This window comes from Sapajus apella, unplaced genomic scaffold (genome assembly GCF_009761245.1).
Source record: "Sapajus apella isolate SASKATOON/1434 unplaced genomic scaffold, GSC_monkey_1.0 scaffold32, whole genome shotgun sequence".
Lineage (NCBI taxonomy): Eukaryota > Metazoa > Chordata > Mammalia > Primates > Cebidae > Sapajus > Sapajus apella.
This window is the reverse complement of record NW_022436972.1, coordinates 21,316,992-21,343,382: the sequence shown is the minus strand read 5'-3', so window position 1 is coordinate 21,343,382 and position 26,391 is coordinate 21,316,992. Positions and strand designations below refer to the sequence as shown.

At 42.5% G+C, this 26,391-nt stretch overlaps 2 protein-coding genes across 8 annotated transcripts in view; one reads left to right on the top strand and one right to left on the bottom strand.

Moving 5' to 3' along the window:
- Positions 1 to 6,703, bottom strand: part of TSC22D1 (TSC22 domain family member 1) — a 143,964-nt gene extending 137,261 nt beyond the window's left edge. For 4 of the 7 annotated variants that reach the window (XR_004273956.1, XR_004273957.1, XR_004273958.1 and 1 more), the window contains exon 1: positions 3,342 to 6,702. Coding sequence is in view for 4 of the 7 variants with exons in the window: in XM_032294742.1 (XP_032150633.1) it covers positions 3,342 to 6,217 (2,876 nt within the window). In the remaining 3 variants the exon portion in view is untranslated. Of the gene's footprint in view, positions 1 to 3,341 lie in introns of all 7 variants that reach the window. The other 3 variants (XM_032294740.1, XM_032294741.1, XM_032294739.1) reach the window with 2 other exon arrangements.
- Positions 6,566 to 22,358, top strand: LOC116562518 (translation initiation factor IF-2-like). The gene is made up of 2 exons (XM_032294815.1): positions 6,566 to 7,321; positions 21,601 to 22,358. The coding sequence occupies exons 1-2, from the start codon at positions 6,566 to 6,568 to the stop codon at positions 21,625 to 21,627; spliced, it is 783 nt and encodes a 260-aa protein (XP_032150706.1). The 3' UTR covers positions 21,628 to 22,358.
- Positions 22,359 to 26,391: the final 4,033 nt, after the last annotated feature.

Here is a 26,391-nt window from a genome sequence, read left to right as displayed (position 1 = left end):
GGGACAATATACACTTTAAATCAGGACAAAAAAAAAAAAAAATCAGAGAAATGTCTGCTCATTAATTCAAAAAAATACTTCATCCCTGCCCTTGAGAAACTGCTAGTCTTGTGGGAAAGATTGGTAAACATAATAATTCAGTGTGCACAGTGCTTAAATAGAGGAACATTAAAAAGTGCTAGGGAAACAATGTCCTCTGAGTGAGAAGAATGCTTTAAAGAGAACATCTGAGCAAAGTCTTGAAGGATAAATAGAAGTTTGACCCATTTCACGTTAAGAGGCTGTGCTAATAACAATCACAAAACATAAGATGTATGAAATACCAGTATCTTCCCATTCTTGTATAGGAGAATTCATGGTTCAAGTTATAGGCTAAAACCTAAGGCTTTTTTTTTTTTTTTCCAGACAGGGTCCTGCTCTGCCACCCAGGCTGGAGTGCAGTGGTGTGATCCCAGATCATTGCACTTCCAGGGCTCAGGTGATCCTACATCCTCAGGCTTCCAGGTGGCTGAAACTATAGGCACGCACCACCATGTCTGGCTAAATGTTGTACTTTTTTGTAGACACAGGGTTTTGACATGTTGCCCAGGTTGGTCTCAATTTTTTGAGCTCAAGCAATCCACCCACCTCAGCCTCCTAAAGTGTTGGGATTACAGGCGTGAGCCACCACACACGGCCTGACATTAAGACCTTTTTAAGAAGAATGATTTTTTTTTTTTAAACAAAATACATAATCTTAGCCTTGATCCATGATCTTTATAGTCTCTCCCAGGGATCAACTGAAAGCACTTTCCACATGTCAAAATATTTTATAATCTAAAGTGTTAAGAGTATTATTCAAAAGATGATTAAAAGATAACCACCCTCATTTTTCCTACTACCCAAAAGTTACATTGTTAACACATTTCCTGATTCACAATATTGAAATTATATATGTACACCCTCTCTCATGAGACTAATGGTTACCAAGCCCAGAAGATGCAAGTGACACAGAAGCTAACATGGGAAGAAAGGTTTTAAACGTTTTTCAATCATATCACTGTATTCTCTTGTAGTTATTCTTAAATTATCTTCCAAGGCCAAATTTAAATAAAATTAATTTTTTTCCGAACTGTAGTGATAAAAGAAATAATCTGCAGTAAAACACAATAAAGAATATAATATGTATCTTTTCTGACCTTGCAAGGTGTTTTAGGGCTACATTCTGATTTCACAAAATTTAAGATACCTCTAGAACAAAAATTTTCTGGTTTTTAATCACAAAACTTTAATGTTAGCTAAATTCAAAACAGTCCCTGCTATTGAGGAACTCCTGGTCTTGTGGGAGAGACTGGTAAAGATAATTATAATTGATTGAGTACAGTGTCTGAAAACAACCTGTTACATTAGATCAATATTTCCATATTTCTCAGTATGTCTTTTTGTCCCTTTCTAGAATTCCATTAATTTCCACAACTTGCTCCTTATTAATCCTTTCCTCAATTATCTGGAAAAATTAATTTTGTATTAATATCTTAAACTGGGGTCCCTATTCCTATATTTAAAATTCTAGTTGAAAGTAGCATCATCTGACTTTAATTGTCTGGAACAGCAAGCTGTGGAAAGTCCTATAATGTCCTACCAATAGGAGGAAAAAGAGGTGGAAGTCTAGCCAGGAGACCACAAATGGCAATTACAAAATCATGGTAGGTTTAAATTCAAAATGTGTTTTCATTTGTGTATTTTACCCCTGCCTTTTATTTCTCTAAACTTGGCATCCACATAATATATATGCTTTACTAGAGGCTTCACTCAGATAATCTTTTGACTTAAAAAAATTAATACGTGCAGTAAATAATTCTTTTAAAATTACAGGTGAGTATTAGCATGATAAAATAAAGGTTTAACAACAATGGAACAATTAAGAAAACTACCTCCTAGAAGTTTATGTTTTAAAGTACAGTTCTGTACAAACAATACAGAATACATTTGGTTAGGTAACAAGATTTTAATTACATGACTATTAGAATAATAATAAAAAATCTTGAAAGACAAGATTTTATCAATTAACTATGTCATTACCTTATCTTTTAAACAATAACAAAAACCTCACTGAAACATTTGACCTTTGCTTTTTCTAAAATTACAATTATTTTGCAATATGCTCATTTTTCCAAAACAAAATCCACAAATACATATAGAATATAAATACTTAAATTGGTTTGATGAAAGTTCAATCACAAAACCCTCCAACTAATACTAAAATAAATAATTAAATATCTGGCAAGCTTACTCCAAATTCCACAGTAAAAATGATGTCTTTTTCATAACTCCTATAATAGCATTTTAATCAAGGTTAGTAACAGACTAGCAAATTTGTGAAAAGAACATTACTTTAAAAGTCAACTAGGATTTAAAACAATATAAAAACATGAAGATTTCACAACTTTTCTAGCCAGTCAACTTCAAAGACACAATTTGATTCAAGCGTTGTTGGCACGTTATTTCCAATCTAATTGAGAAAACACTTGGTTTAATAATGTATTTTAGGCTTTCTGTAATTTTTTGGTAAAGGAAGAAAAGAACAGGTGGAGTAGATTAGCCGAGACAAAGGTCTTATTTTCATCCCTCTATAAATTCAATCCTCCAAGACTTACTTTCTCTGCTCTTTAAAATGGCTACCACCCTGATGTACCATGCAAAAGAAAAAATATACAGCATACTATCAAAGATAAATCTGGTTATTTTGACAGTTTATGCCCTCCTTTCCCACAAAATACTTTAAGATTCCCATTCCTTTACTGTTTAAATAAAATGACCATTAAGTACGTACCCAAAAGTTGGTCAGTTGTAGTAGGAGGGCAACCTATGTAACCCAGATTAGGTCATCTTTCCTACCATATAGTATCTTTCACAGACTAAGATCAAACACAGTAGAAATGAAAAAAGGATATATAGTAAAGGACAACAAATGTGGGAACCACAGCCCCGTAAGAGATTTTGTAGCTCAAAAGAACAGATTAACAATTATGTGGGTTAGCAAAAATTAAGCTTTTCATAATATTTCTAAAAAGCATTTTATAGATAATAAAACTACTTGATACCCCAAACCTATTTTTAACGTGAACATATGTTCAACAACTATTCTGAAAATATTGTTTACATATTACTATTATTTCCTACCCACTGTAAAACCATTCCCTAACTCTTGTTCTATAAAATTTCCCATAAAAATGCATTTTTCACATATAAAAATGAAAACAATATACAATGCTTTAGACTAATTTTGTGCATACATATAGCTACTAACTAGATTAACTTCAAATCTGTTGAATGGCTCCAGAAATATGACATGATCTTACCTCTCATCCTCGCCATCCACCAGAGGTGTCGTCAGCGGTAGCACCTTCAACGGGAAGAGAGAAGCAGAGGCTGCTAGGCTGCTGCTACTCCCATCTGAAACTGCTGACATTCCCCCACTGTCACCACTGATAGTCTGAGGTAAGCCAACTAAGGATGGCTCCGCTGGACGCCTGGCATCTTCAATTTGGCTTCCAATTGCCTGAGCTAATGATTGTGCAGAGAACTGGGTAGAACTTAGTGGTATCTGTTGTGCCAAAGGCAAATTTATATTAGTTGCTATCAAGGGAGGTTGACTAACACTTTGAACCAGATTACCATTTTGGGTGGCAGGGGTTTGTGCTATATTTTGTGGTGGAACCAAGTTTGTTGGGGCAGAAGGCATTCCAGAAGGACCAGTTGAACTAACCTGACTTGTAACAGAAATACTACTAGCAGAGGGCAAAGGACTAACTGCAGACAACTGCTGTGAAACAACTCCTTGAGCTACTGGTTCTACTCCTTGTGGCTGGGGAGGCATAGTTGTTAACAAGTTACTTTGGGGTGCAATAACCAATTGTTGAGGAAGGCTTGGAGCGCTAGTTTGAACTCCCTGATGAATAATCCCAGTTTGAGCAGATGTAACCACTTGCGAAGATGGAGGAGCACCTTGCTGAATAACTGCAGGTGAAACTTGGGTAGAGGGCTGCTGCACTGCAGTAGGTACGCTTGCTTGCTGACCAATACTTGCAATCTGACTGCCAGTAGGTACAGCGGACACTGCTGTCTGAGCCTGGCCAACCGGCTGGACAGATGCCCCTGCAGGTTGTGCTGGGACTGCTGCGGGCTGTACTGGCAACTGGATACTCTGTGGCTGAGCCACAGGAATCACCGTTGTTCCTACTCCCACTCCTGCAGAACTGGGCTGTGTGGAGGACACTGCTGTTTGAAGAATTGGCTGCTGTTGTACATACTCTGAAGCAGGATTTTGAGTCACTGATTTGACATGGCCTGGGGCCATCTGTGTAGAAACCATTGGTTGCTGTTGTCCATACTGTAACTGTTGGGGAGGTGGTGCCCCTGGAAGGGGAGTTTGCACTGGAGGAGCCGCCTGAGAATATGGTAGTTGGGGCTGAGCCAAACTGGAAATGGAAGGCTGCTGACCTAAAGCTGAAGTTACACCAACCACATTTACAGGCGATGGCTGGATACCAGTTGCAGCACTCATAGTGGCCTGCAGAGGTACTGGCTGAAGACCTTGCTTTTGCTGATAGCCCAGTTCTTGAGACTGTAATTGTACTTGTGAGATCTGTGACTGAGAAATACTCTGTGGACCAGTGCTACCAAAATCCATCTGTTGGAGGGTCACACCTTGGAGAGCTGGTTGTTGCTGTTGTTGCTGCTGCTGCTGCACCACCACAGTAGGGGCTCCCATCTCTCCACTTCCCACACTCTCTGTATAGTGACTCAGTGTGCTGACACTACTGCTCACTGAACTCCCACTAGTGCTCTCCCTTTCAGAAGTCACTTCTATCGGATTTTGCTTTACAGTCTCCACCACTTTATTTATCAGCACACCTTCTGTAGCAGGTACAGCATTTTCTTTTTCATAGAACTCAGTGCAAGTCCATCTACCTTTTTTAAAGGGCTCAGAACTAGAATCTAATTTCACAACTCTGAACCTCGAAGTATTAACTGTTGGTTGTTGCTGCTGACTTGAAACCAATCCCCCAGTCATCCCTGCAGCTGCATTAGGGACACTGCTAACAGCAGTGGAGGAGGAAATAGTACCATTGCCCATGCCACTCAAGATATTCACATTAACACCACTGGTAATACCAGGCCCAACACTCACACTAGCAGCACTAGGAATACTGCTTGCACTTATATTAGCATTACCAGGCATGCTGCTTGTCACATTAGGACTAAAACTACCCACAGCAGTAATGTTAACATTATTCACTGTATTAGTGCCAGTAACAGAATTTATACCTATTCCGCCTGTAGTACTTGGAGTACGCATATTAGTCATCATAGATGCAGGTGAACCACTGGATGATACAGCAGAAGTTGGTGCAACTGGTGTGATACTGTCAGAGCTTCCAGTTGTAGAAAGTTTTCTAGATACCGGGCTTGAGGGTGGCCCCCCAGGAATGGATGCAGTGGCCACAGCAGCATGAGATGGATGGTGCCCATGTTGGAGGTGGTGCCCATGATGAATGTGATGGTGGTGATGGAGGTGGTGTGGATGAGCATTCCCATTGATCACAACATTCTGTTGTGGAAGGTGAGGCAAATGAGGCTGAGGAAGATGGGGCTGGTTGGGAGAGACTGCCCCAGGTGTCTCGGCTTCCTGGAAGTTATTTAGGGTCTCTTCTGAGGAGCTGCGTTCGGGCTCCCCTAAGTCAGTAGCCCTGGAAAGTGACACATCAAGGATCTCCGAAGAAGAGAGATCTTCCGTGTGAGATTCATCCAGATCGTCATAGCTCTCAGTGTCCTCTGCTATACTGTTGTTAGAGCTGATACTAGCGGAGATCTGAGCCGGAGTAACGCTAGTTATCTGGAAGCCACTTTTCTTTTTCATTTGAGTTCCGCCTGGCGCAAGAGGCTGTGCCTGCAGCTGAGCCTGCGAAAGGAGGTTCAGGCTTTGTGGAGGCGGAGGCTGTGGTCCCGACGTAGAAGATGCTGCTGCAGGGGGCGGCGGCTGAAGCAGCGACGGAGGCGGAAAATCCTCGGAAGACGTGGCATTACTACCGACGCCGGTACCTGCTGCATTGAGAGCAGAGGCGCTGCCACTAGCGCTGCCCCTTCGAGGGAACATTGCCGGGTGCGCCATCTTCCTAGCGCTAATGTCTGCAGCGGCGGCGGCCGCGGCGGTGGACTCAGGCGGCTGGTGCATTGTGTTGGGTACCGGGGGGGCGGAGGAGGCGAATGCAATTTCCTTCTGCCCCGTAATCTTTGTATTCAAGACGCCGGAGAGGAAAACGGGACCTGACGCTCCGCCTGTCGCGATTCCTCCTTCTCCTCCTCAGCCGAAGGCGCCGGCCGCTCCTGCCTTCGAGGGCGAGCTTCGGAAAGGAGGATGAACGAGGGTGAACAGGGCGGCCGAGGACCCGAAGGGGGACCCCTTCAGTCCTTCGCCATTCACTTTCCCCTCTAGCCTCACACCCCCCTTTATATTCCGCTTCACGTGGGGTGTGGGGCAGGGGAGAGGGGGAGAGCGCAGGAGGGGGAGGAAAAGCGAGAAATGCCCACCTTCTCCGGCCAACTCCGAAGCCGCCTCAGCCCCCTCCTCCCGCCGCGGCGGCGGCGACCGCTGCAAAGCCCTCCCGGCCGCTCTGCACCGAGGCAGCGCGAAGCTAGAGTCGCCTTCCCCTCGCCACCCCCGGGGCCGCAGCCGCCAGCGAGCCCTGAGCTGAGTGTCGCTCAAACCTCCCCTCCCGGCCCCGCTCGGCCCTCCCCCCACGCCCCGCAGACCCTTTCAAACCCCCTGGGCTCGCGGCGGCTGCTCGGTGAGGAAACGCTGGCCGCGGCTGGGGCCGGGGCGGCGCGGCTGCGTGCAGGGCGGCGGCGGGGCGCCCGGTACGGTGAGCCCAGCAACGAGGCGCGGGCGGGCGCGCAGAGACGCCGGGTCCTCGCGGAGCACGGCCGGGGCGCGGCGGCAGCGACGGTGGCAGCGGGAGCCCAGGGACCGCTCCATCACTGGCAGCCATGGAGCCCGAGCATTTTCCTCCCTCAGGGCAGGCGCCTCGGCTCGGCACACGTCCTCGGAGAGGAAGGGGCCGGCGCCCGAGCCTCCCCGGAGGGCGGCGGGACGTGCGCTAGGGCGGAGGGTGCGACCCTCTCTTGTCCTCTTCCTCCGCAGCCGGCTCGTCCTCACCCCGCTGCTCCCACGGCCCGGCGGGAGGGGGCCGCAGGCGGCGGCGGCTCCTTTCTCGGCGGCGTTGGTGGCCAGACGGGCTGGTGCAGCGACTGCAGCCGACGCCGTTCAAAGGAACGAGAGGTGGGGTTGGTCGGTGTCGGCAAACGGGGCGGGGGAGTGGGTGGGTGCCGAGGGAGGGTGTCGGGCGGGGAGGGGGCTGTGGTGGTTGTTACTAGTGCTCTTCTCCGGCTCCCCCGGCTCCACCGTATCCCCCAGTCTCTCGCGGCTTCAGGAGGGGAGGGACAAGCGCCGAGCGCAGGAGGAGGAGGGGCGACCGCCGGCTAGAGGAGGCGACGGTGGCGGGGGGAGGGGGCAGGCGGAGAAGGAGGAGGAGGGAAGATGGCGTCTGCGCATGCGCCTAGGCGCCGCAGACATAAAGCCGGGTCTGGCGGGGCGGGAGACAGCGGGTCTTCGGGCCTAGGCGAGCGCCGGGTCTCTTGACGGAAGTTGCCGAAGGCTGGCGGAGGCGCCGAAGCCGGGAGTCGTGGAGCCGGAGGGGTTGGTGGGGTGGGGAATTTCGGCCGAAGGAGCGAATCCGGGTCGGACTACGTGATTCGGCCCGGTGGGGGTGGGCAGGCGCGCGCTCAGGTTAGGTGTGTCCGCTCTTTTCACATTCGTGGCCGGCGCGCGCGGGCACGCGGGAGAGGAGGGGGCGCGGCGCGGAAGGGCCGGCGGAGGCGGCAGGAGCGTCGGCGCTCGGTGTGCGCGCCCTGGGTGGTGTCCCCGGCCTGCGGAATGGGTAATGAGGCTTTTCTCCGCAGCAACAGCATCACGAGTTTCAGTTCCCAGGAGCCCGCTACTGCCACGACGTGAGTCAGGCTTTCTTCCCCGGCGCTCGGCGGAAACCTCCGCCCCCTTGCAGCACCTGGGCTCGCCCCCGGCCCTCGCCTCTTCGGGGGATGCCCCAGCGCCGGGAGCTGCGGGGTCCACGGAAGGCCGGTGGCTCCCGGTGATAGGTGTTGTCTTTTGTGCAGTGCAGTTGCTGCCATGCGGTCCCCTCGCCCTTCCACGGGCAGGGGCGAGGCGGCCGGGCAGATGTTGCAGCTGTTTCCAGTTAACTGAGCTCTGGGGTAGGCTCTAATCTAACGAGGAGTGGTTGCAATCCATCCTTACGTGGAGGACAGAAGCAGGGCCAGTCCAGTAAACCATTGACCTCAACAGGTGTCTCCAAGCAGCGACGCTTTTATCGTTCATTGTCCTGGTTATATTCCCCATTGGTTTGACTCAAGAGGCAAGGTGGCCCGGACATGTGGACAACACAAATGATAAATGAAGAATGCCTTTTAGGGCTAGAAAAGAAAAAGGCATCTGAAATTCCAGTTTTAAAACACACACACACACACACACATTACAATCCATGGGTCCGAGTGTAGTTCTACAGAAGCAATGTTAGGTTTGATTGGGGGCAATTTACTGGCAGTTACTTTCTTGGCATTTGATATGAAGACCTAGTTCTTAAGCATTTCTCACCAATCGAGAATGTACGTCTCTCCCAGGAATTTAAAAATGACAAAGCAACCCGAAAAACTGTAGGGAGGAATTTTCATTTTACTAAATTTGGGTTGTTGGGGGAATCAACGCTTATGATTAGACCTCTGATTCAGGAAATCTCACCGATTTACATTCCTATTTCAGGATATTGTTAAAGCAAAAACGACTGTCACTTGGAGAGTTTTGATACACCTCCAGTTGTCAATTAACTTATTACCTTTAGTTTTTTCTGAACTCTTCCCTTTGCTTTAAGGGTAAGCCTTCAAAAAGTGAATGTATTTCACTATTTGCATGTTATTGAATAGAAGTGCACCCTCAACATCCGGTCTATCGGGTATCAAAGCTGTAATACATTGTTGCTTTATCTGGGGTCTCCCTCACTGGAAAGAAAAACCAGGACTTTATTTTTTTTACTTTAAATTGCTAATGTAAACCTCTGTTAGAAGTAAATAGGCTCTCAAAAATATTCAAAGTGATACAATAATAAAATTCAAATATGTTTGAGAAGATCGTATTTCTTGTTTTATGATATTAATTTATGTGAATGGTTGTGGTTTTGTAGAACTATGGCTACTGGTGTTTTCATTAAAATATTTTTTAATTCTTCAACAGCTTTTGTTGCAAGTGATATGCCAGGTTTATCGCTGCCATCCATTGTTGAAATGCAAATCTGACATCCTATTTCAATAGTTTTTGAATGGAAAATAGAAACTACCCTAACCGATTGAAACTGCACTGGAATGTAGATGGGTGGAATGTCCTTTCTTTGGACTGCAGTAGGAAAGAAAATGCTCCTGATTTCTCAAACTGTAGCCTTAAGTCAAAGGGGTTTTTTGTTTTGTTTAAGTCAAAGTTGTGAATTACCCCCAAACAGCTGCCCTACACCCCTTAGGCCACCTAAATACTCACTATGATTGTACTGATATGGCTTGACACTTAATAAACACATATTAAAGTCTTATCCAAAGCTGATAGAATAAAAGAGCTGTTGAGATGATCCTATGAAGCAGATACTTGTTCTAATGACTAGCAAAGGGTACCGTTTGAGCTGTTTTGATGGGGAAGGAAGGGTTGGGGTGTTATTCCTTTTAAAAGAAAGGTTTTTAAAAAAATTCCAGAATTAACATAAGACATAAGGAAATAAGATATTTTGAAGTGTATTAATTTTTGCCTGCCACATCACTTTCAAACTCCTGCTTAGGCTGCATCAAGTCCCACTAAGATATAAAGAGCAACTCTACAATTAGGGAAATCCCAGTTTCAAAAATCTGGATCTCTCTTTCCCCATCCAAAATTCTTATGACCAGCAATATACAAACACGAATTCATTAAAACAAGGAGAAGGCACCTGAACAGCCAGAGTTTGTTCTGCTATCATCTTTTAATTAAAAAGGTCTGAGTTTGTATTAAACACTAAATGCCTACTGCTGTGTATAATAAAGTCATTACATCACGCGTACATTACATTAACCACGTACTTACAGCTATCCTTTGCCTTTCAAAAGACCGAATTTTAGCTGTTTTCATTCTGAAGGTGTACCTCTGAATTGCCTTTCTTTTTTTATTTTTTCTTGAAACAGTCTTGCTCTGTCACCCAGGCTGGGGTGCAATGGCAAAATCTCAGCTCACGGCAACCTCTGCCTCAGCCTCTCAAGTAGCTAGGATTACAGACATGTGCCACCACACCTGGCTAATTTTTTTTATTTTTAGTAGAGATGGTTTCACCATGTTGGCCAGGCTGGTCTTGAACTCCTGACCTCAGGTGATCCACGTGCCTTGGCCTCCCAGAGTGCTGGGATTACAGGCATGAGTCACCGTGCCCAGCCTCTGAATTAATTTTCTACTGACTCAAAGATTAGCCTGTATTGCAGTGCTTACTTAAATCCAGTTGCAAAATAACAACCCAGCCTTATATATATTTCACCATGTTTAGTATTTACTGTACTGTAAAAATTACAAATTTGGGCTGAGCGAGGTGGCTCATCCCTGTAATCCCAGCCCTTTGGGAGGCTGAGGTTGGCAAATCACCTGAGGTCAGGAGTTTGAGACCAGCCTGGCCAACATGGTGAAATGCCCTCTCCACCAAAAATACAAAAATTATCAGGTGCTGTGTTGTGCACCTGTAAACCCAGCTATCTGGGAGGTTGAGGCAGGTAAATTGCTTAACCCGGAAAGTAGAGGTTGCAATGAGCTCAGATCTCGCCATTGTACTCTAGCCTGGGTGACAGAGTGAGACTCCGTCTCAAAGAAAAGAAAGAAAATTTGCTGAACATTATAACAAAATTTATCTATTTGTGAGTACTGCAAAAGGGGTCAATTAAAATCAAGTAATTCTCCAAAAGCAATGCCCCTGAAGAGCAAGAAGGGAATACGTACACTCCAAATGGCTGAGCTACAACAATAGATAACCGTTAAAGAGAAATGTATACAGAAAATATGCCACTGTTCCGCTCCAGTAATTATTCTGGCTAACCAGTGCTTCCATCATGTAATGTTATTAATATTTACTTATAGCTTGTAGATGTCATCTGGGGAAAAAAAAGTCAAATGTTTAAACATGACTTATAAACGCAAAAAATCGCAGATTTTTACATATGAAGACTCTAATGCAAGGGGATATTGCGGTTTGTTTATTAATCAATTTGCTCTCTGAAACATTTTTAATGAGACCAGGAGTGTGCCATCACTATTGGTACACAAAATGCTTATTTCAGAACTTTAATGCCAATGTTAGTGAGTCAGTTTAGCTTATAACTGATTAATTTCAGCAGCATTTGTTAAGTTTTTCTTTTTTTTTTTTTTTTGAGACGGAGTTTCACTCATGTTACCCAGGCTGGAGTGCAATGGCGCGATCTCGGCTCACCGCAACCTCTGCGTCCTGGGTTCAGGCAATTCTTCTGCCTCAGCCTCCTGAGTAGCTGGGATTACAGGCAAGTTTTTCAATAGTATATTTCAGTTCAGCTAAAACAATTTTATATCCTTAAAAGAGATAATGTTTATAAAACAGAAAAGTATAGTTATTTGAATGTATGGTTCAGAAGGTACACTGATACACATTTGCTCATTTAATTCTACCCTTTGAGGGAGAAGGTATTATCATTCTCATTTTAGAAATGAGTAATCACAGGGAAGTTAAAAACTTTTAAATCTGGATACTCATGTCCTCTTAAATCAGATTTTATGCTTCTGTATTTAAGGGTTTTCTTAAAAAGTCTGAGCATTAGAGACAAGTATTTTTCAAAAATCTCTTGAAATTAATAAATGTTCTTTTGGTTTTTTTGAGTGCCAAAGAAGATATGCCATAGACACATTAATTTGAAACATTTCTTCTATATGAAGAGGATAAAAGACTTTTTCCCTGTTTGAACCAATGTAAATGTTATAGATTCGTCTACAGTCTTTTCTGATTTATAAATGTGTTAATTTGGAGAATTTTCTCACAACGTAAAACGTCTCTAATGTCTGCTACAGTACTGTGAAGTGACATTGAAAAAAAATTTATTAATTTACATATTTAAAGGCCATAAACAAATAGCCCTCCAAATCTCTCCAATGTTAGCTAATTTTATTTAATGCCTTCTGTATATTGCACATTGTTTTCAATGCTTTAGGTGTTTTATTCCTCACAGTTACACAAAGTAAGAGCTGAAATTGACCCATGTTACAATTGAGGAAAGTGAGGTGCCGGGAGGTGTCAGTCTTACAACTTGACTAGAGTGGTAGGGCTAAAATGAAAATCCTGGCAGTCTAACCATCCCTTCACAGCTGCCTCCAAGGCATATTGTTAATTCAGGCTACTGCCAACTCATGCACCCAAGTTAAGTTTCTACAAAATACTCCTTTTAATTTTTCTAATTAGACATCTCCAAAGAATCTATGGGCACCATCTTCTCCTATGCAGGGACATTCTAAGAATGTACATTTTAGAAACTATTAGACAAAAGGAACAGAACAATGATTTAAATGGGAAGATTCTTCATTGATCGAATGCTTGAACATCAAATGCTTGAAATAAAGCATCAATCACACATAAGTGAGAAATGCTATCGACACAGGACAAGATAAATGTTTTCCTATTTTAGCAATTAGTCTTTATTGAACATGAGAGCCTGTAGAATACAGAGAGTCATAAAAGAGTAATAACCTAGTCTTTTCAACATGTTCTAAGGGCCCATTAGTATTTATATATTTTTTGAATACTTAAATTATAAAAATAAACACATTTGTCACATTTCTTTATATCATGATTTAATAAGACCTCTGTACATCCACTGTCAACAAAAATAAGGTCAAGTTGTACAAACAAAAGTGGCCAGGTGCACTGGCTTACAACCATAATCCCAGCACTTTGGGAGTCTGAGGCAGACATGATCGCTTGAGCCCAGAAGTTCCAGACTAGCCTGGGTAACATGGGAAGACCCCATCTCTACAAAAAAGACAAAAATTAGCTGGGTGTAGTGGTGCATGCCTGTAGTCCCAGCTACTTGGGAGGCTGAGGTGGGAAGATTGGTTGAGCCCTGGAGGTCAAGACTTCAGTGAGCCCAGTAAATGGTGGTCATGCGTCTGCACTCCTGCCTGTGCAAGAGAGAAATACCCTGCCTCACAAGAAATTAAATGAAATTTAAAAATGGAAGCAACCAATATTCTTTTGTATTTAAAGATTACATTCACAAACATTTAGATGTATCTCAAGTCTTCAAGCTCAAAGAAAAAAAGAATGGCTACTGGGGTCATTCCTTAGTCTGGAAATTTCCTTTGATCATTTATTTTCTCCCTATGTTCTAACTTATCTTTTAAGATAAGAAAATCGATAAAAGGCGCAAGGTGGCTCACGTCTGTAATCCTAGCACTTTGGGAGGCTGAGACAGGTGGATCACCTGAGGTCAGGAGTTCAAGACCAGCCTGGCCAACATGGTGAAACAGTGTCTCAACTTAAAAAATACAAAAAAATTAGCTGGGCATGATGGCAGGCACCTGTAATCCCAGCTACTTTCGGAGGCTGAGACAGGAGAATCACTTGAACCCTCCTGGAAGGGTTGCAGTGAGCCAAGATCGCACCATTGCACCCCAGCCTGGGTGACAAGAGTGAAACTATCTCCAAAAAAAAAAAAGAAAATTGATAAAGTAGTTTTTAGTAACATATTCAAACTGACGTTTCCAGTTATTTTTATTGTAGAAAACAGGAAATCAGTAGTCTTAAAGAGCTCAACATTGGCCAGGCACGGTGGCTCATGCCTGTAGTCCTACCATTTTGGGAGTCCAAGGTAGGCAGATCACCTGAGGTCAGGAGTTGGAGACCAGCCTGACCAACATGGTGAAACCTTGTCTTTACTAAAAATACAAAAATTAGCTGGGTGTGGTGGCGGGTACCTGTAGTCCCAGCTACTTGGGAGGTTGAGGCAGGAGAATAGATTGAACCCGGGAGGAGGAGGTTGCAGTGAGCCAAGATTGCACCATTGCACTCCAGCCTGGGCGACAGAGTGAGACTATACTAAAAAAAAAAAAAAGGCTGGGCAGGGTGGCTCATGCCTGTAATCCTAGCACTTTGGGAGGCCAAGGCGGGAGGATCACTTGAGATCGGGAGTTCGAGACCAGCCTGACCAACATGGAGAAACCCTGTCTCTTAAAAAAAAAAAAAGAGAGAGAAAGCGCCAAGCACAGTGGCTCATGCCTGTAATCCTAGGACTTTGGGAGGCCGAGGTGGGTGGATCACCTGAGGTCAGGAGTTCAAGACCAGCCTGGCCATCATGGTGAAGCCCCATCTTTAGAAAAGAAAAGAAAAAAAAAGGCCAACATTTTTTTCTGATTTTAATGCCATTAATAAAAGAAGAAAAGAAAATCCTAAATGTATGCACTCTAAATTGGAGTCAGAGGCGCAAAATAAAATCCCCAAAATATTATGGCCATAAAAATTTAAATGCAACAGTACAATTTGCATAGGGAAGATGTTCACAAAACCTTTCTATAAGAATGATAAATTAGAATGATTGAAAAAGAAATGGTAGAGTTTTTTTTCTGTTTTTTTGTTTTCTTCTTTTTCTTTCTTTCTAAAGAAGAAAGAAATGGTAGAGTTTTTAGACAAAATTGTAAGATGGGATTTAGAGAGAAAAAGTCCAGCAAAATGATTTGTTTTATATGCAATATATGCACACTTATCATACTCAAGAAAATAAAAAATATGACTGACTCATCCCTTTCACTGAATTAAACATAAAATTAATTGCAAAGATACCAACAAAGTTTTCCATCAAAAACTCGAAACGTCCAGGTACTTTCTTGCCAAAATTACTTATAGACAGGAATGAGACCACATGATAATGCCAACTTAGTGGTTTAACTTCAGTGTTTCAAAAGAATTCCTTTTTTTTTTTTTTTTTTTTTTTTTAATAAAGACAGGGTTTCACCATGTTGGTCAGGCTGGTCTTGAACTCCCGACCTCAGGTGATCCGCCCCCCCTTGGCCTCCAAAGTGCTTGGATTACAGGCGTGAGCCACCACGCCCGGCCAAGAATTTCTTTATTCAAGAGACATACACAACACATACAAAATGGTTGGTAAATGTACAACTATATTATAACTCAAGGTATATTTTGAGTAAAATGGGAGTAATACTCTATTTTACTCCAGTGTTGATCCCAAATTATTTGATAATAAAAACAAGAGCCTTGAAAGAAATATTTCCAATTAAACACATCTTGAGAAAGGTGCTAATTTTTTTTTTTTTTTTTTTTTGGGGCCAGAGTTTTGCTCTTGTCACCCATGCTGGTGTGCAATGGCATGATCTCAGCTCCCTGCAACCTCCGCCTCCCAGGTTCAAGAGATTCTCCTGCTGCAGCCTCCCAAGTAGCTGGGATTACAGGTGCTGGCCACCATGCCCAGCTAATTTTTGTATTTTTAGTGGAGACAGGATTTCACCATGTTGTCCAGGCTGATCTTGAACTCCTGACCTCAGGTGATCCACCTGCCTCAGCCTCCCAAAGTGCTGGGATTCCAGATGTGAGCCACGACACCTGGCCAAGGTGCTAAGTTTTCTTTGTTCTGTCAAGGATATAGCAGAAACTTAAAAGTGCTTATAAAAAATTTCCTGAATCCTATAGTATGTAGTAACATTGTCTGTAATTGATCACATGAACTTTACTACAGAACTTTTCACAAGGTGTTTCTGAGGAACATAAAGTTCAGAACTTATGCATTAAAAAACAAGCTCATTATTAAAATTTTGGTCAAGGGCATCCAATGGTATTACATTTCCTTCTCTGTTCTTTTACTTGATCTCTATAAAATTCTCCTTGCATAACAGCTTGCTGGCTACTCTTTTTCATTAAACATCGTGACCAAAGCTTTTTTTTTTTTTTTTGTAAGAAGCAAAGTTCGATGAAAATGGTAAGAGAATATGAGTTGAATCTGCATTTCCTTTTCTGATAGCTTTGCATTTGTTTAGGGACAGTGCATTATGTCAAACACTGAATATAACTGTAATCCTTACCTTTTGTGTATTATTCTGGAAATGGATTACTTACATCCTGGCCTAAAAATAGGGGAGATTCATGAGCATCTTCTAATCAAATGAGCTCCAGAACTACTGTCTAAGAAACTTAGTTGGTGATCTTTGGCATGACAAGTCACAGAAATCATACAAAACCTACAATAATTTCAGATGCAATGATCCATTTTAAAAATTTTGACTTAGTCAATGTGTCTAAAACATTTACTAGGTGTTTATCAGTCAAAACTTCCATTTTAGGCAAAGCATGGTGGCTGATGCTTGTAATTCCAGTACTTTTGAGAAGCCAAGGCAGGAGGATTGTTTGAGACCAGAAGTTAGAGACCAGTGTGGGCAATATGACAAGATCACCTCTCTACAAACAATTTAAAAATTAGCTAGTTGCTGGGCACGGTGGCTCAAGCCTGTAATCCCAGCACTTTGGGAGGCCGAGGCGGGTGGATCACGAGGTCAAGAGATCGAGACCCTCCTGGTCAACATGGTGAAACCCTGTCTCTACTAAAAACACAAAACATTAGCTGGGCATGGTGGCGCGTGCCTGTAATCGCATCTACTCAGGAGGTTGAAGCAGGAGAATTACCTGAACCCAGGAGGCAGAGGTTGTGGTGAGCCGAGATCGCGCCATTGCACTCCAGCCTGGGTAACAAGAGTGAAACTCCATCTCAAATAAATAAATAAATAAATAAAAATAAAAATTAGCTAGTCATGGTTGCATGCAACTGTAGTCCTAGCTACTCAGGAGGCTGAGGCAGGAAGATTGCTTGAGCCCAGGAGTTCAGGTTATAGTGAGCTGTGATCACACCACTGCATTGCAGCCTAAGGGACAGAGAAAGACCCGTCTCTAAAAAAATTAAAAATATGAAAGGATTTCATTTTGAAGTATTAGTAGCAAATGAAGGTTCTGCTATTATTTTGCATTTCTCCCCACATGAAACATTTTTTCTTTCATTTAGGATTGTCAATACAATAAAAATCACATTTTATTATATAACTAAGGTTAGAATAAGCCATGTTGCTGATTATGATGGATATGTTTTTAAAATTCAGTACAAAATATTTAGTACAGTATATAAATGTTTCATAAATTATTTTTTATGATAATTCTGTAGCTGAAAAATATTTCCAGTGAATACATATTAATTGACTGAAAGCAGGACCTCTTTATGCTACCCCTTTCTTTGGAAGAACAGGGAGATTTTGGCCCTAGAGCCTCTGAGATCTGCAGAATCTTCAGAGGAGGCAAATCATTTCCACCCAGCTCTACATTATTATTATCGTTATTGAGACAAAGTCTCTTACTGTCACCCAGGCTGCAGTGCCCCAATCTTGGCTCACTGCAACCTCTGCCTCCCAGGTTCTACTGATTCTCCTGCCTCAGCCTCCTGAGTATCTGGGACTACAGGAGTGCGCCACCACTCCTGGCTAATTTTTGTATTTTTAGTAGAGACGGGTTTTCATTATGTTGGCCAGGCTGGTCTTGAACTCTTGACTTCATGATCTGCCCACCTCAGTCTCCCAAAGTGCTGGGATTATAGGTGTGAGCCTCTGGGCCCGGCCAGCTCTACATTATTAAAATGTTCAAAGAGAATAGTCTTTGGCACTGTTTTGAATAATTCTGTTCTAATAAGACATTAGCATTCATCTTATTACTAGTTGTGCCAGATGAGTCACTCATTTAAGACTCAGTTGTTAACAGATATTCAAAATGGCTTTGATATACAAATCAAGTCTTTTGAATGACAAATATGTTATATACTGGACACCAGTCCCCAACCTTTCTTCCCTTCCCTTCTCATTCACTACCCCACCCTGCTCTTCCCTCCACTCCCATTTTCCTTACCATACCTCAGAAATTGAAATTACAGCCATCTTCACGTTGATGAAACCCCCAAATAGTAATATTTTATTTTCTTCTTTGTGATAATTGTGCAGCAGCAGTCAACTAATAACACCATTCGCCATTTTGCTTATGCTAAGTAAACAATAAGTGTATTTCGTGAATAGTACTGCTACAGAAACTGGATAAAAATAAGTGAAGGGGGCCAAGTACAATGGCTAATGCCTGTAATCCCTGCACTTTGGGAGGCCGAGGTGGGTGGATCACCGGAGATCAGGAGTTGGAGACCAGCCTGGCCAACATGGTGAAATCACATCTCTACTAAAAATACAAAATTTAGCTGGGCATGGCGGTGCATGCATGTAATTCCCAGCTACTTGGGAGGCTGAGGCAAGAGGATTGCTTCAACTGGGGAGGCAGAGGTTGCAGTAAACCAAGATTAGGCCAGTGCACTCCAGCCTGGGCAACAGACTGAAACTGTGTCTCAGGAAAAAAAGAAAAAAGTATATGATAATTTGTGGGCTGCTACACTGGTAAGGGCTGGAAGATGGGAAGTATGGTATTTTGTTCTCCTTAGAAAAACAAGGAACAGGGACCAGGTGCAGTGGCTCACACCTGTAAACCCAGCATTTTGGGGGGCAGAGAGGGGAAGAAGGCTTGAGGCCAGGAGTTCATGACAAGCCTAGGCAACTTAGTGAGACCCTATCACTATTGTGAAACCAAAATATCTGAGACAGGTCTCAGTCAATTTAGAAAGGTTATTTGGCCAAGGTTAGGGATGTACCTGTGACACAGCCTTAGGAGGTTCTGATGACATGTGCTCATGGTTTTTGGGGTACAGCTTGCTTTCATACATTTTAAGGAGACATAACACATCAATAAATACATGTAAGGTTTACATTGGTTTTATCTGGAAGGGAAGGACAACTCAATGGTTGGAGGAAGGGTATGGGTCTTCCAGGTCATAGGTAGATTTATTTATTTATTTGATTGATTGTTTATTTATTTGTTTATTTTAAGATGGGGTTTCACCATGATGGCCAGGCTGGTCTTGAACTCCTGACCTCAGGTGATCCACCCACATCAGCCTCCCAAAGTGCTAGGATTATAGGCGTGAGCCACCGGGCCTGGCTCATAGGTAGATTTAAACATTTTTTGATTGGCAATTGACTAAAAGAGTTATTATCAGTAGAAAGGAATGTCTGGGTTATGATAAGGGATTGTGGATAAGGGTTGCAGAGACCTAGGTTTCTGCATGCAGATGAAGGTTTCATCATGCAGATGAAGCCACCAACTAACAGGCTTTGGAGAGAATAGACTACTACGTAAAGGTCTGTGTTGATGTTAATTTTAGAGAGGTATAATGAAGCATGTCCAGTCCCTTCTTCCTTCATGGCGTAAACTAGATTTTCAGGTGACTCTGGCATGTCCTTGACTGAGAGGAGGGGTCCATTCAGATGGTTGGGGTCCTTAAAATTTTATTTTTGGTTTACACTATTAATTTTTTTTCTTGTTTTTTCCTTTTTGAGACAGGGTCTTTCTCTGCTGCCCAGGCTGGAGTGCAGCGGTGCAATCTTGGCTCACTGCAGCCTCCGCTCCAGGGTTCAAGTGATTCTTGTGGCTCAGCCTCCCAAGTAGCTGGGATTACAGGCCTGTGCCACCATGCCTGGCTAATTTTTGTATTTTTTGTAGAGAGGAGGTTTTGCCATTTTGGCCAGGCTGGTCTCGAACTTCTGGCCTCAAGTGATGCATCTTGGCCTCCCAAAGTGCTGGGATTACAGGTGTGAGCCACTGCACCTGGCCTACACTATTAATTTTAAATATATATGTGTATATATATATATATGTGTGTGTGGATGTGTATATATTTATGTGTATAATAAATGAAAAGAAAAACTACAAACAGATAAGTTTGGTCTGACTTTGGTGTCATTAATTAAATATCTACTGCCTGTTCTTTAGGAGACAAAACTGCCACTCAATGGTTTTTTTACATATCAATGAGGGCACAAACTGAGGCAACTTCCCTAAACCTCAGCCCCAGCTCAAAGGTATATTTACATAACCTTATTCTAAACAAAGGACAAATGGGAAGTAGGAGAACAATTTGGTTCACGTTTCACCAAAAATAGATTTCCTTCAGGTTAAAGGCAGAGACTTCCAAATCATTGTGAGACAGCCAAGTATAAAGGGGTCCCAGGAGACATTCCAACTGGCCTGCACACTGGGAGAGTGGGATGAGCCGTGGAAGTTCTCACCCTTTGCATGGGGCAGGTCTGGGATTCAGATTCAAGCCTGGCCTCTCCTGTTCTGGGGTGGAACCTGGGATTCAGTCTGTAAGGCAGGAAGCCAGCTAGCAAACAAGAGCCCCCATTTCCTTTTTTTCTTGTTGCCCAGGCTGGAGTGCAATGATGTGATCTCGGCTCACCACAACCACTGCCTCCCAGGTTCAAGGGATTCACCTGCCTCAGCCTCCCGAGTAGCTGGGATTAGAGGCATGTGCCACCAACCCGGCTAATTTTGTATTTTTAGTAGGGACAGGGTTTCTCCATGTTGGTCAGGCCGGTCTCGAACTCCTGACCTCAGGTGATGCACCCACCTCAGCCTCCCAGAGTGCTGGGATTACAGGCATGAGCCACTACACCCGGCCTTTTCTCACCTTTTGAAGTATCTGTGAGCCTAATCTCTCATGGCCCTGTGACAAGAACCTGGCTTTTAGCTGAACTAAGAAGTCCTGCAACATTGTAAACACCTATTAATCCACCATTACATATAGGTACAATATGGATCTTTGGAAATTAGATAAGAATGATTTTAATGTGAAATAATAGCAGCAATATAGTTTAGGAACCATGATGGCGAGGCCTCATTGATGCACACATCTGCTGGAGACTGAGTATATGGTTAGTACCTGGTACATATGTAAAAACTGCAATTACAGCTTCTACTTAGTAAGATGATTGATTCTGAGTAAATGTTTGAGTTTTCCAGGCTGTCTTACTTTTTTTTTTATAATTGAGCTTTTGCTGTTTGGTTGGTTGGTTGGTTGGTTGGCTGGTTGGTTTTTCATGGCAGACATTTAGGAGGAGCAAAGCCTAGGAAAAGGAAGATTGTGTTTGCAATATAACTAAATCTAATTATATTACTAGTAAGACCAGGAAAATACACAAAACCTAACAGAAAGCAGGGACAATAACAACACACTAAAGGACTCTTTGAGGCTACTTGTTCCCCGATAAATGTGATGATAGCAAATGAGCATGCATAGTAGAATAAAATTGTTTCTGTCTCATATATTTAGCATTCACCAGTTTTATTTCATGGCAAGCCATTGTCTATATAGTGACAGAATATTCCATAAAGAGATGGACTAGAAAGTGGCTTTTTTTTTTTTTTAGATAATCATAATAAATTATCAGCTTTACCTTTAAAGCACAGAACCAAATATTTTAAATGTAAGTTCAAATTCCATTCTCAAAAAGGAACATGGGGATCATTTTAAAAGCCTTAACTTGCTTGTCCTATGCAGGAAAGGCCCCAGAAGAGCAGAGACTGAAGTCTACTACACAGATTGAGTTGCATTTTGATCGATATTTCAGGTACAACTACCACTTCATTATCTGCATGTGAATTTCCCATGGGCAATTTCCATTCCCAGACTACCTTGAACCTCTCAGCCAACACCAGTCAGATCTCTCATGGCCACACCACAATATGTGCACAAGGGATGTGAAATCCTTTAAAATTTAGACCAAAAGAAAGAGTTTAGGCAGTCAAATCCATTGAGTGGAAAGAAATCCATTAAATTTAATTCAAAATATATTATGGTTTATCCACTATTTTGGAAGAACTCCATTATTGCTTGCTTCTAATAGCAAAGTTAATGAAGAATTGATTGCTATTTCAATGAGACCTCTCTGCACACGCACGTTTACTAAGAACTCACCTAAATTGTAGCTCATTTTTAATGTGGAACAGAAAACTCAGTTTGTGCCTGCATATCTCATAACAGGTCATTCTAGAATGATTCTAACAATACATTTCAGTAAACCGTATTACACTTAGACAACCAGCAGAAATCTAGAATAATTGGGTCACTGAAGAATAAACATTAAAGGCAGGGCAAGGGGTTAATCATGGAGCAAGGACTTCATTAAAGAAACTGTAGTAATATCCAAAATTCTTCAAAGGCTGCATTGGGGATACTGTTTAACATTAACACAGAACTCTCCAGTTGGTTGGAGAGCAGAAGGGAGAGGTCTCTATAAGCATAAGAAGCCTGCTTTGGTTCCCTGCTTGCTTTTATTTATTTATTATTATTACTATTATTATTATTTTTTATTTTTTTTTTTTTTTGAGATGGAATTTCGCTTTTGTTGCCCAGGCTGGAGTGCAATGGTGCAATTTTGGCTCACCACAACCTCTGCCTCCCAGGTTCAAGCCATTCTCCTGCCTCAGCCTCCTGAGTAACTGGGATTACAGGTGTGTGCCACCACGCCAACTAATTTTGTATTTTTAGTAGGGACAGGGTTGCTCCATGTTGGTCAGTCTGGTCTCAAACTCCTGACGTCAGGTGATCCACCCACCTTGGCCTCCCAAAGTTTTGGGATTACAGGTGTGAGCCACCGTGCCCGGCCTGTGCTTTCTATTTATTTATTTCTCTGGGCAGGCTCACCTTCTTCAAACTTCACTATGACCTGAGGCTGGCGGATCATAGGTCAGGAGTTTGAGTCTAGCCTGGCCAACACAGGGAAATCCCATCTCTATTAAAAAAACAAAAATTAGCTGGGTATGGTGGCACATGCCTGTAATCCCAGCTACTCTGGAGGCTGAGGCAGGAGAATTGCTTGAACCTGGGAGGCGGAGGTTGCAGTGAGCCAAGATGGTGCCATTGCATTCCAGCCTGGGCAACATGAGCAAAACTCCGTCTCAAAAAAAAAAAAAAAATTCCAAAATTAAGCAGTAAAACCTGGCTCTAAAGAGCATTCTAAAATATTTATGTCTATCATCAGCTATATGCAATTATATCTTAGCAGTTATCTCTAAAACTGATCATAATATGAGCTGGCTGCAGTAGCTGATAATTCCAGTTACTCAGGAGGCTGAGTTTGGGACAATTGCTTGAGCCCAAGGCTGGGAGACTAGTCTGGGCAAAATAGTGAGACCCCATCTTTAAAAACATACACACACACAAAGCTGGCCATAATAAACATTCAATAATCATTTGCTGAAGGAATTAAAATTTTAAATTTTAGTTACAGAGCAACTTAATAATTAAGGAATGGGTCTTCTCTGATCCTCTGCTACCTTGATTCTAGTCGTTCTAGTCATACTTTAAATTTATTAAAGTATTTTTAGAGAATCATTCTATAAATCAATTGTTCCTTTACATCTAGATGCCTCCAGGCAGTTTGAATGTATGTTGCTTCTTTTGGTAAAAATAGGGAAAATCTAAGGATAGAACAATAAATATTCTGTTGAATATTTCACAAGTAGTTACAATAGACTTCTTATACCTTAAAGTCCCTTCAAACTGAGATTATATGTTTCATCTGGCTAAAGTCTTTTAATCTTATACCTTCTTTTAACATCTGAGATATTTATATACTATAAAATGTACTCATTGTGAAACAGGATATTTTCCTGATCCTTTCACTGGCGGGAACTGGAGTGCACTAGAACTAGCTGGCTGTTTCAGTGCTGGCAGAGGTGGACTATACTCCTGCGGTACCACTGCATTACCCCTTAGAAGGGGGAGTGCAGGTGAGCAGGTGCAAGAGCTGGGGCAGGCGCCTTTGGGCGCCAGCAGGAGCAAAACTCTGTGTGGACCCCATGGCACCATCTAGTGAGGTGCCTATGATCCCTGAAGCCCCAGAGGAAGTGTTACAGTGCCATTTTAGCTTTGCTGTCTGTGGACAGCTTAAGTGTTAACAGCTCAGTGGAAGGTAACTGTGATAGCCTTTTGCACCCACACTCATGGCACCAGGATGAATGAGGTCGCACAAATGAATTGGAGATGATAAATGCAGGGAATTTTATTGCCTGTGACAGTGGCTCTCAGTTGGAAGGGGAGCTGAAAAAGGGACAGAGCAGGAAGGTGATCTTCCCCTGGGGTCTGGCCATCCCTGGCCTGACTCCTCTCTGAAGCTATGCTATCAAACTCTCCCTCTGAAGCCAGGCTGCTTATTTCCAACATCCAACTGCAGTCTCTGATGTCCAGCTGCTTTTCTATTTTCTGCTGGCTGAGTTCTGGGGTTTTTATAGGTACAGGATGGGGGGATGGGGTGGGCCATGGGTGATTTTGGAAAAGGCAGCATTTGAGCAGGAAAACACGTATGTAAGTTTTGACTTTGGGCCGTGGTATTAGGCTTTTTGGCTTGAGGGTGGGGCCATTGCCAGGGACCCACCCTCTTCTGCCCAGAATTTCCCTGCCACCTGTCTCTATCTAAATTTTAAGTATACAATTAGATGAATTTTACTGTGTTTACAGAGTTGTATATCATAATCTCAATCTAATTTTAGGACATTTAGAGTAATTCCTAAAAAGAAACCTCATGCCCATTTATAGTTATCCCCATTGCCAACCCTAAGCACCACTAAACTTTCTGTCTTTATATATTTGCCTTTCTTGGACATTTAATATAATAAGCATAATGCTTTAAAGGATCATCCATGTTGTTAACTCATGTCTTTTAAAACCAGCATTCATACATGGTGTTTCTGAATGGTATCTCCTAATCATCTCATTTCACTCTCAAGACAAAATTTCTGCCAAGTACAAAGTTAAATAAAGCCATTTAAAGAATTTATAGAATCAGGTACACAAAACTAAAATGGATATTCCTAACAAAGAAGAATCTATCTTGTCTTTTATTCTATCCGTCCTTTTTTTTTTTTTTTTTGAGATGGAGTTTCACTCTTTCTCCCAGGCTGGAGTGTAATGGTGCCATCACAGCTCAATGCAACCTCTGCCCCCAAGGTTCAAGCCATCCTCCTGCCTCAGCCTCCCAAGTAGCTGGGATAATAGGCGCCCACCACCATGCCTGGCTAATATCTGTATTTTTAGTAGAGACAGAGTTTTGTCATGTTGGCCAGGCTGGTCTCAAATTCCTGACCTCAGGTGATCCACCTGCCTTGATCTCCCAGAGCGCTAGGATTATAGGCGTGAGCCACTGCGCCTGGACTTTCTTCTATCATTATCTATCTTTTATCTATCTTTCTATCTTTTATCATTTGCCAATAATAAAAATAACAGGCTCAGCAGGTTAAAATACTGAAATTACAGAGCTACAGAAAAGTGTAGTTAAAGCAATTATCCTGCCTCGGCCTCCCAAGCAGCTGGGACTGCAGGCGTGGGCCACCACATCCAGCTGATCTTTCTATTTTTTTGGTAGAGACAGGGTTTCACCATGTTGGCCAGGTTGGTCACAAACTCCTGATCTCAGTGATCCAGTCTCCTCAGCCTCCCAAAGTGATTACAGGTGTGAGCCATTCCATCTGGCCAAAAAGTGTAAAAGTGTATCTTGATCAGGCGAGGTGGCTCACGCCTGTAATCGCAGGACATTGGAAAGCCAAGGTGGCAGATCACCAGAGTTCGGGAGTTTGAGACCAGCCTAACCCAACATGGAGAAACTCTGTTTCTATTAAAAATAGAAAAATTAGCCAGCTGTGGTAGCGTATACCTGTAATCTCAGCTACTTGGGAGGTTGAGGCAGGAGAATTGCTTGAACCGGAGAGGCGGAGGTTATGGTGAGCCCAGATAGCGCCCTTACACTCCAGCCTGGGCAACAAGAGTGAAACTCTGTCTCAAAAAAAAAAAAATTATATCTTAATTTTACAATAAAATAAAGCTATGTTTAATACCTCAATTCCTTCTAATCTTGCATTTACTATTAAAAGATTATTTTCTCAACTTTCAAATCACTGGAAAAGTTGGAATAGTAGGATAAACAGCTAATACTCTTCACCGATATTCACCAATTATTAATGTATTACCACATTTACTTTTTCTCTGTATAGCCCTCTCTTTCTCTCTGACCAACACACACACACACACACACACACACACATTCTTGAGAGTTGGTCTCATGACACTTTAATCCTAAAGCTTTTAATGTGTATTTCCTAAGAATGATAGCATTATTTGTCATAATTACAATACTTCAATCACACTAGAGAAATTTAACATTGATACAATCCTATTATCTAATATAAAGTCCACATTCAAAATTTCCCAATTATTCTCTTTTTAAAACAACTTTTTCTTTTCTTTAATTTTTTTTAAAATTGAGACAGTTTCACTCTTGTTGTCCAGGCCAGA

Coding starts and splice junctions, on each gene's coding strand:
- LOC116562518 (XM_032294815.1), top strand. CDS start 6,566: ATGCCCACCTTCTCCGGCCAACTCCGAAGCCGCCTCAGCCCCCTCCTC. Junction 7,322..21,600: donor GCCGTTCAAAGGAACGAGAG/GTGGGGTTGGTC, acceptor TGTCCTATGCAG/GAAAGGCCCCAGAAGAGCAG.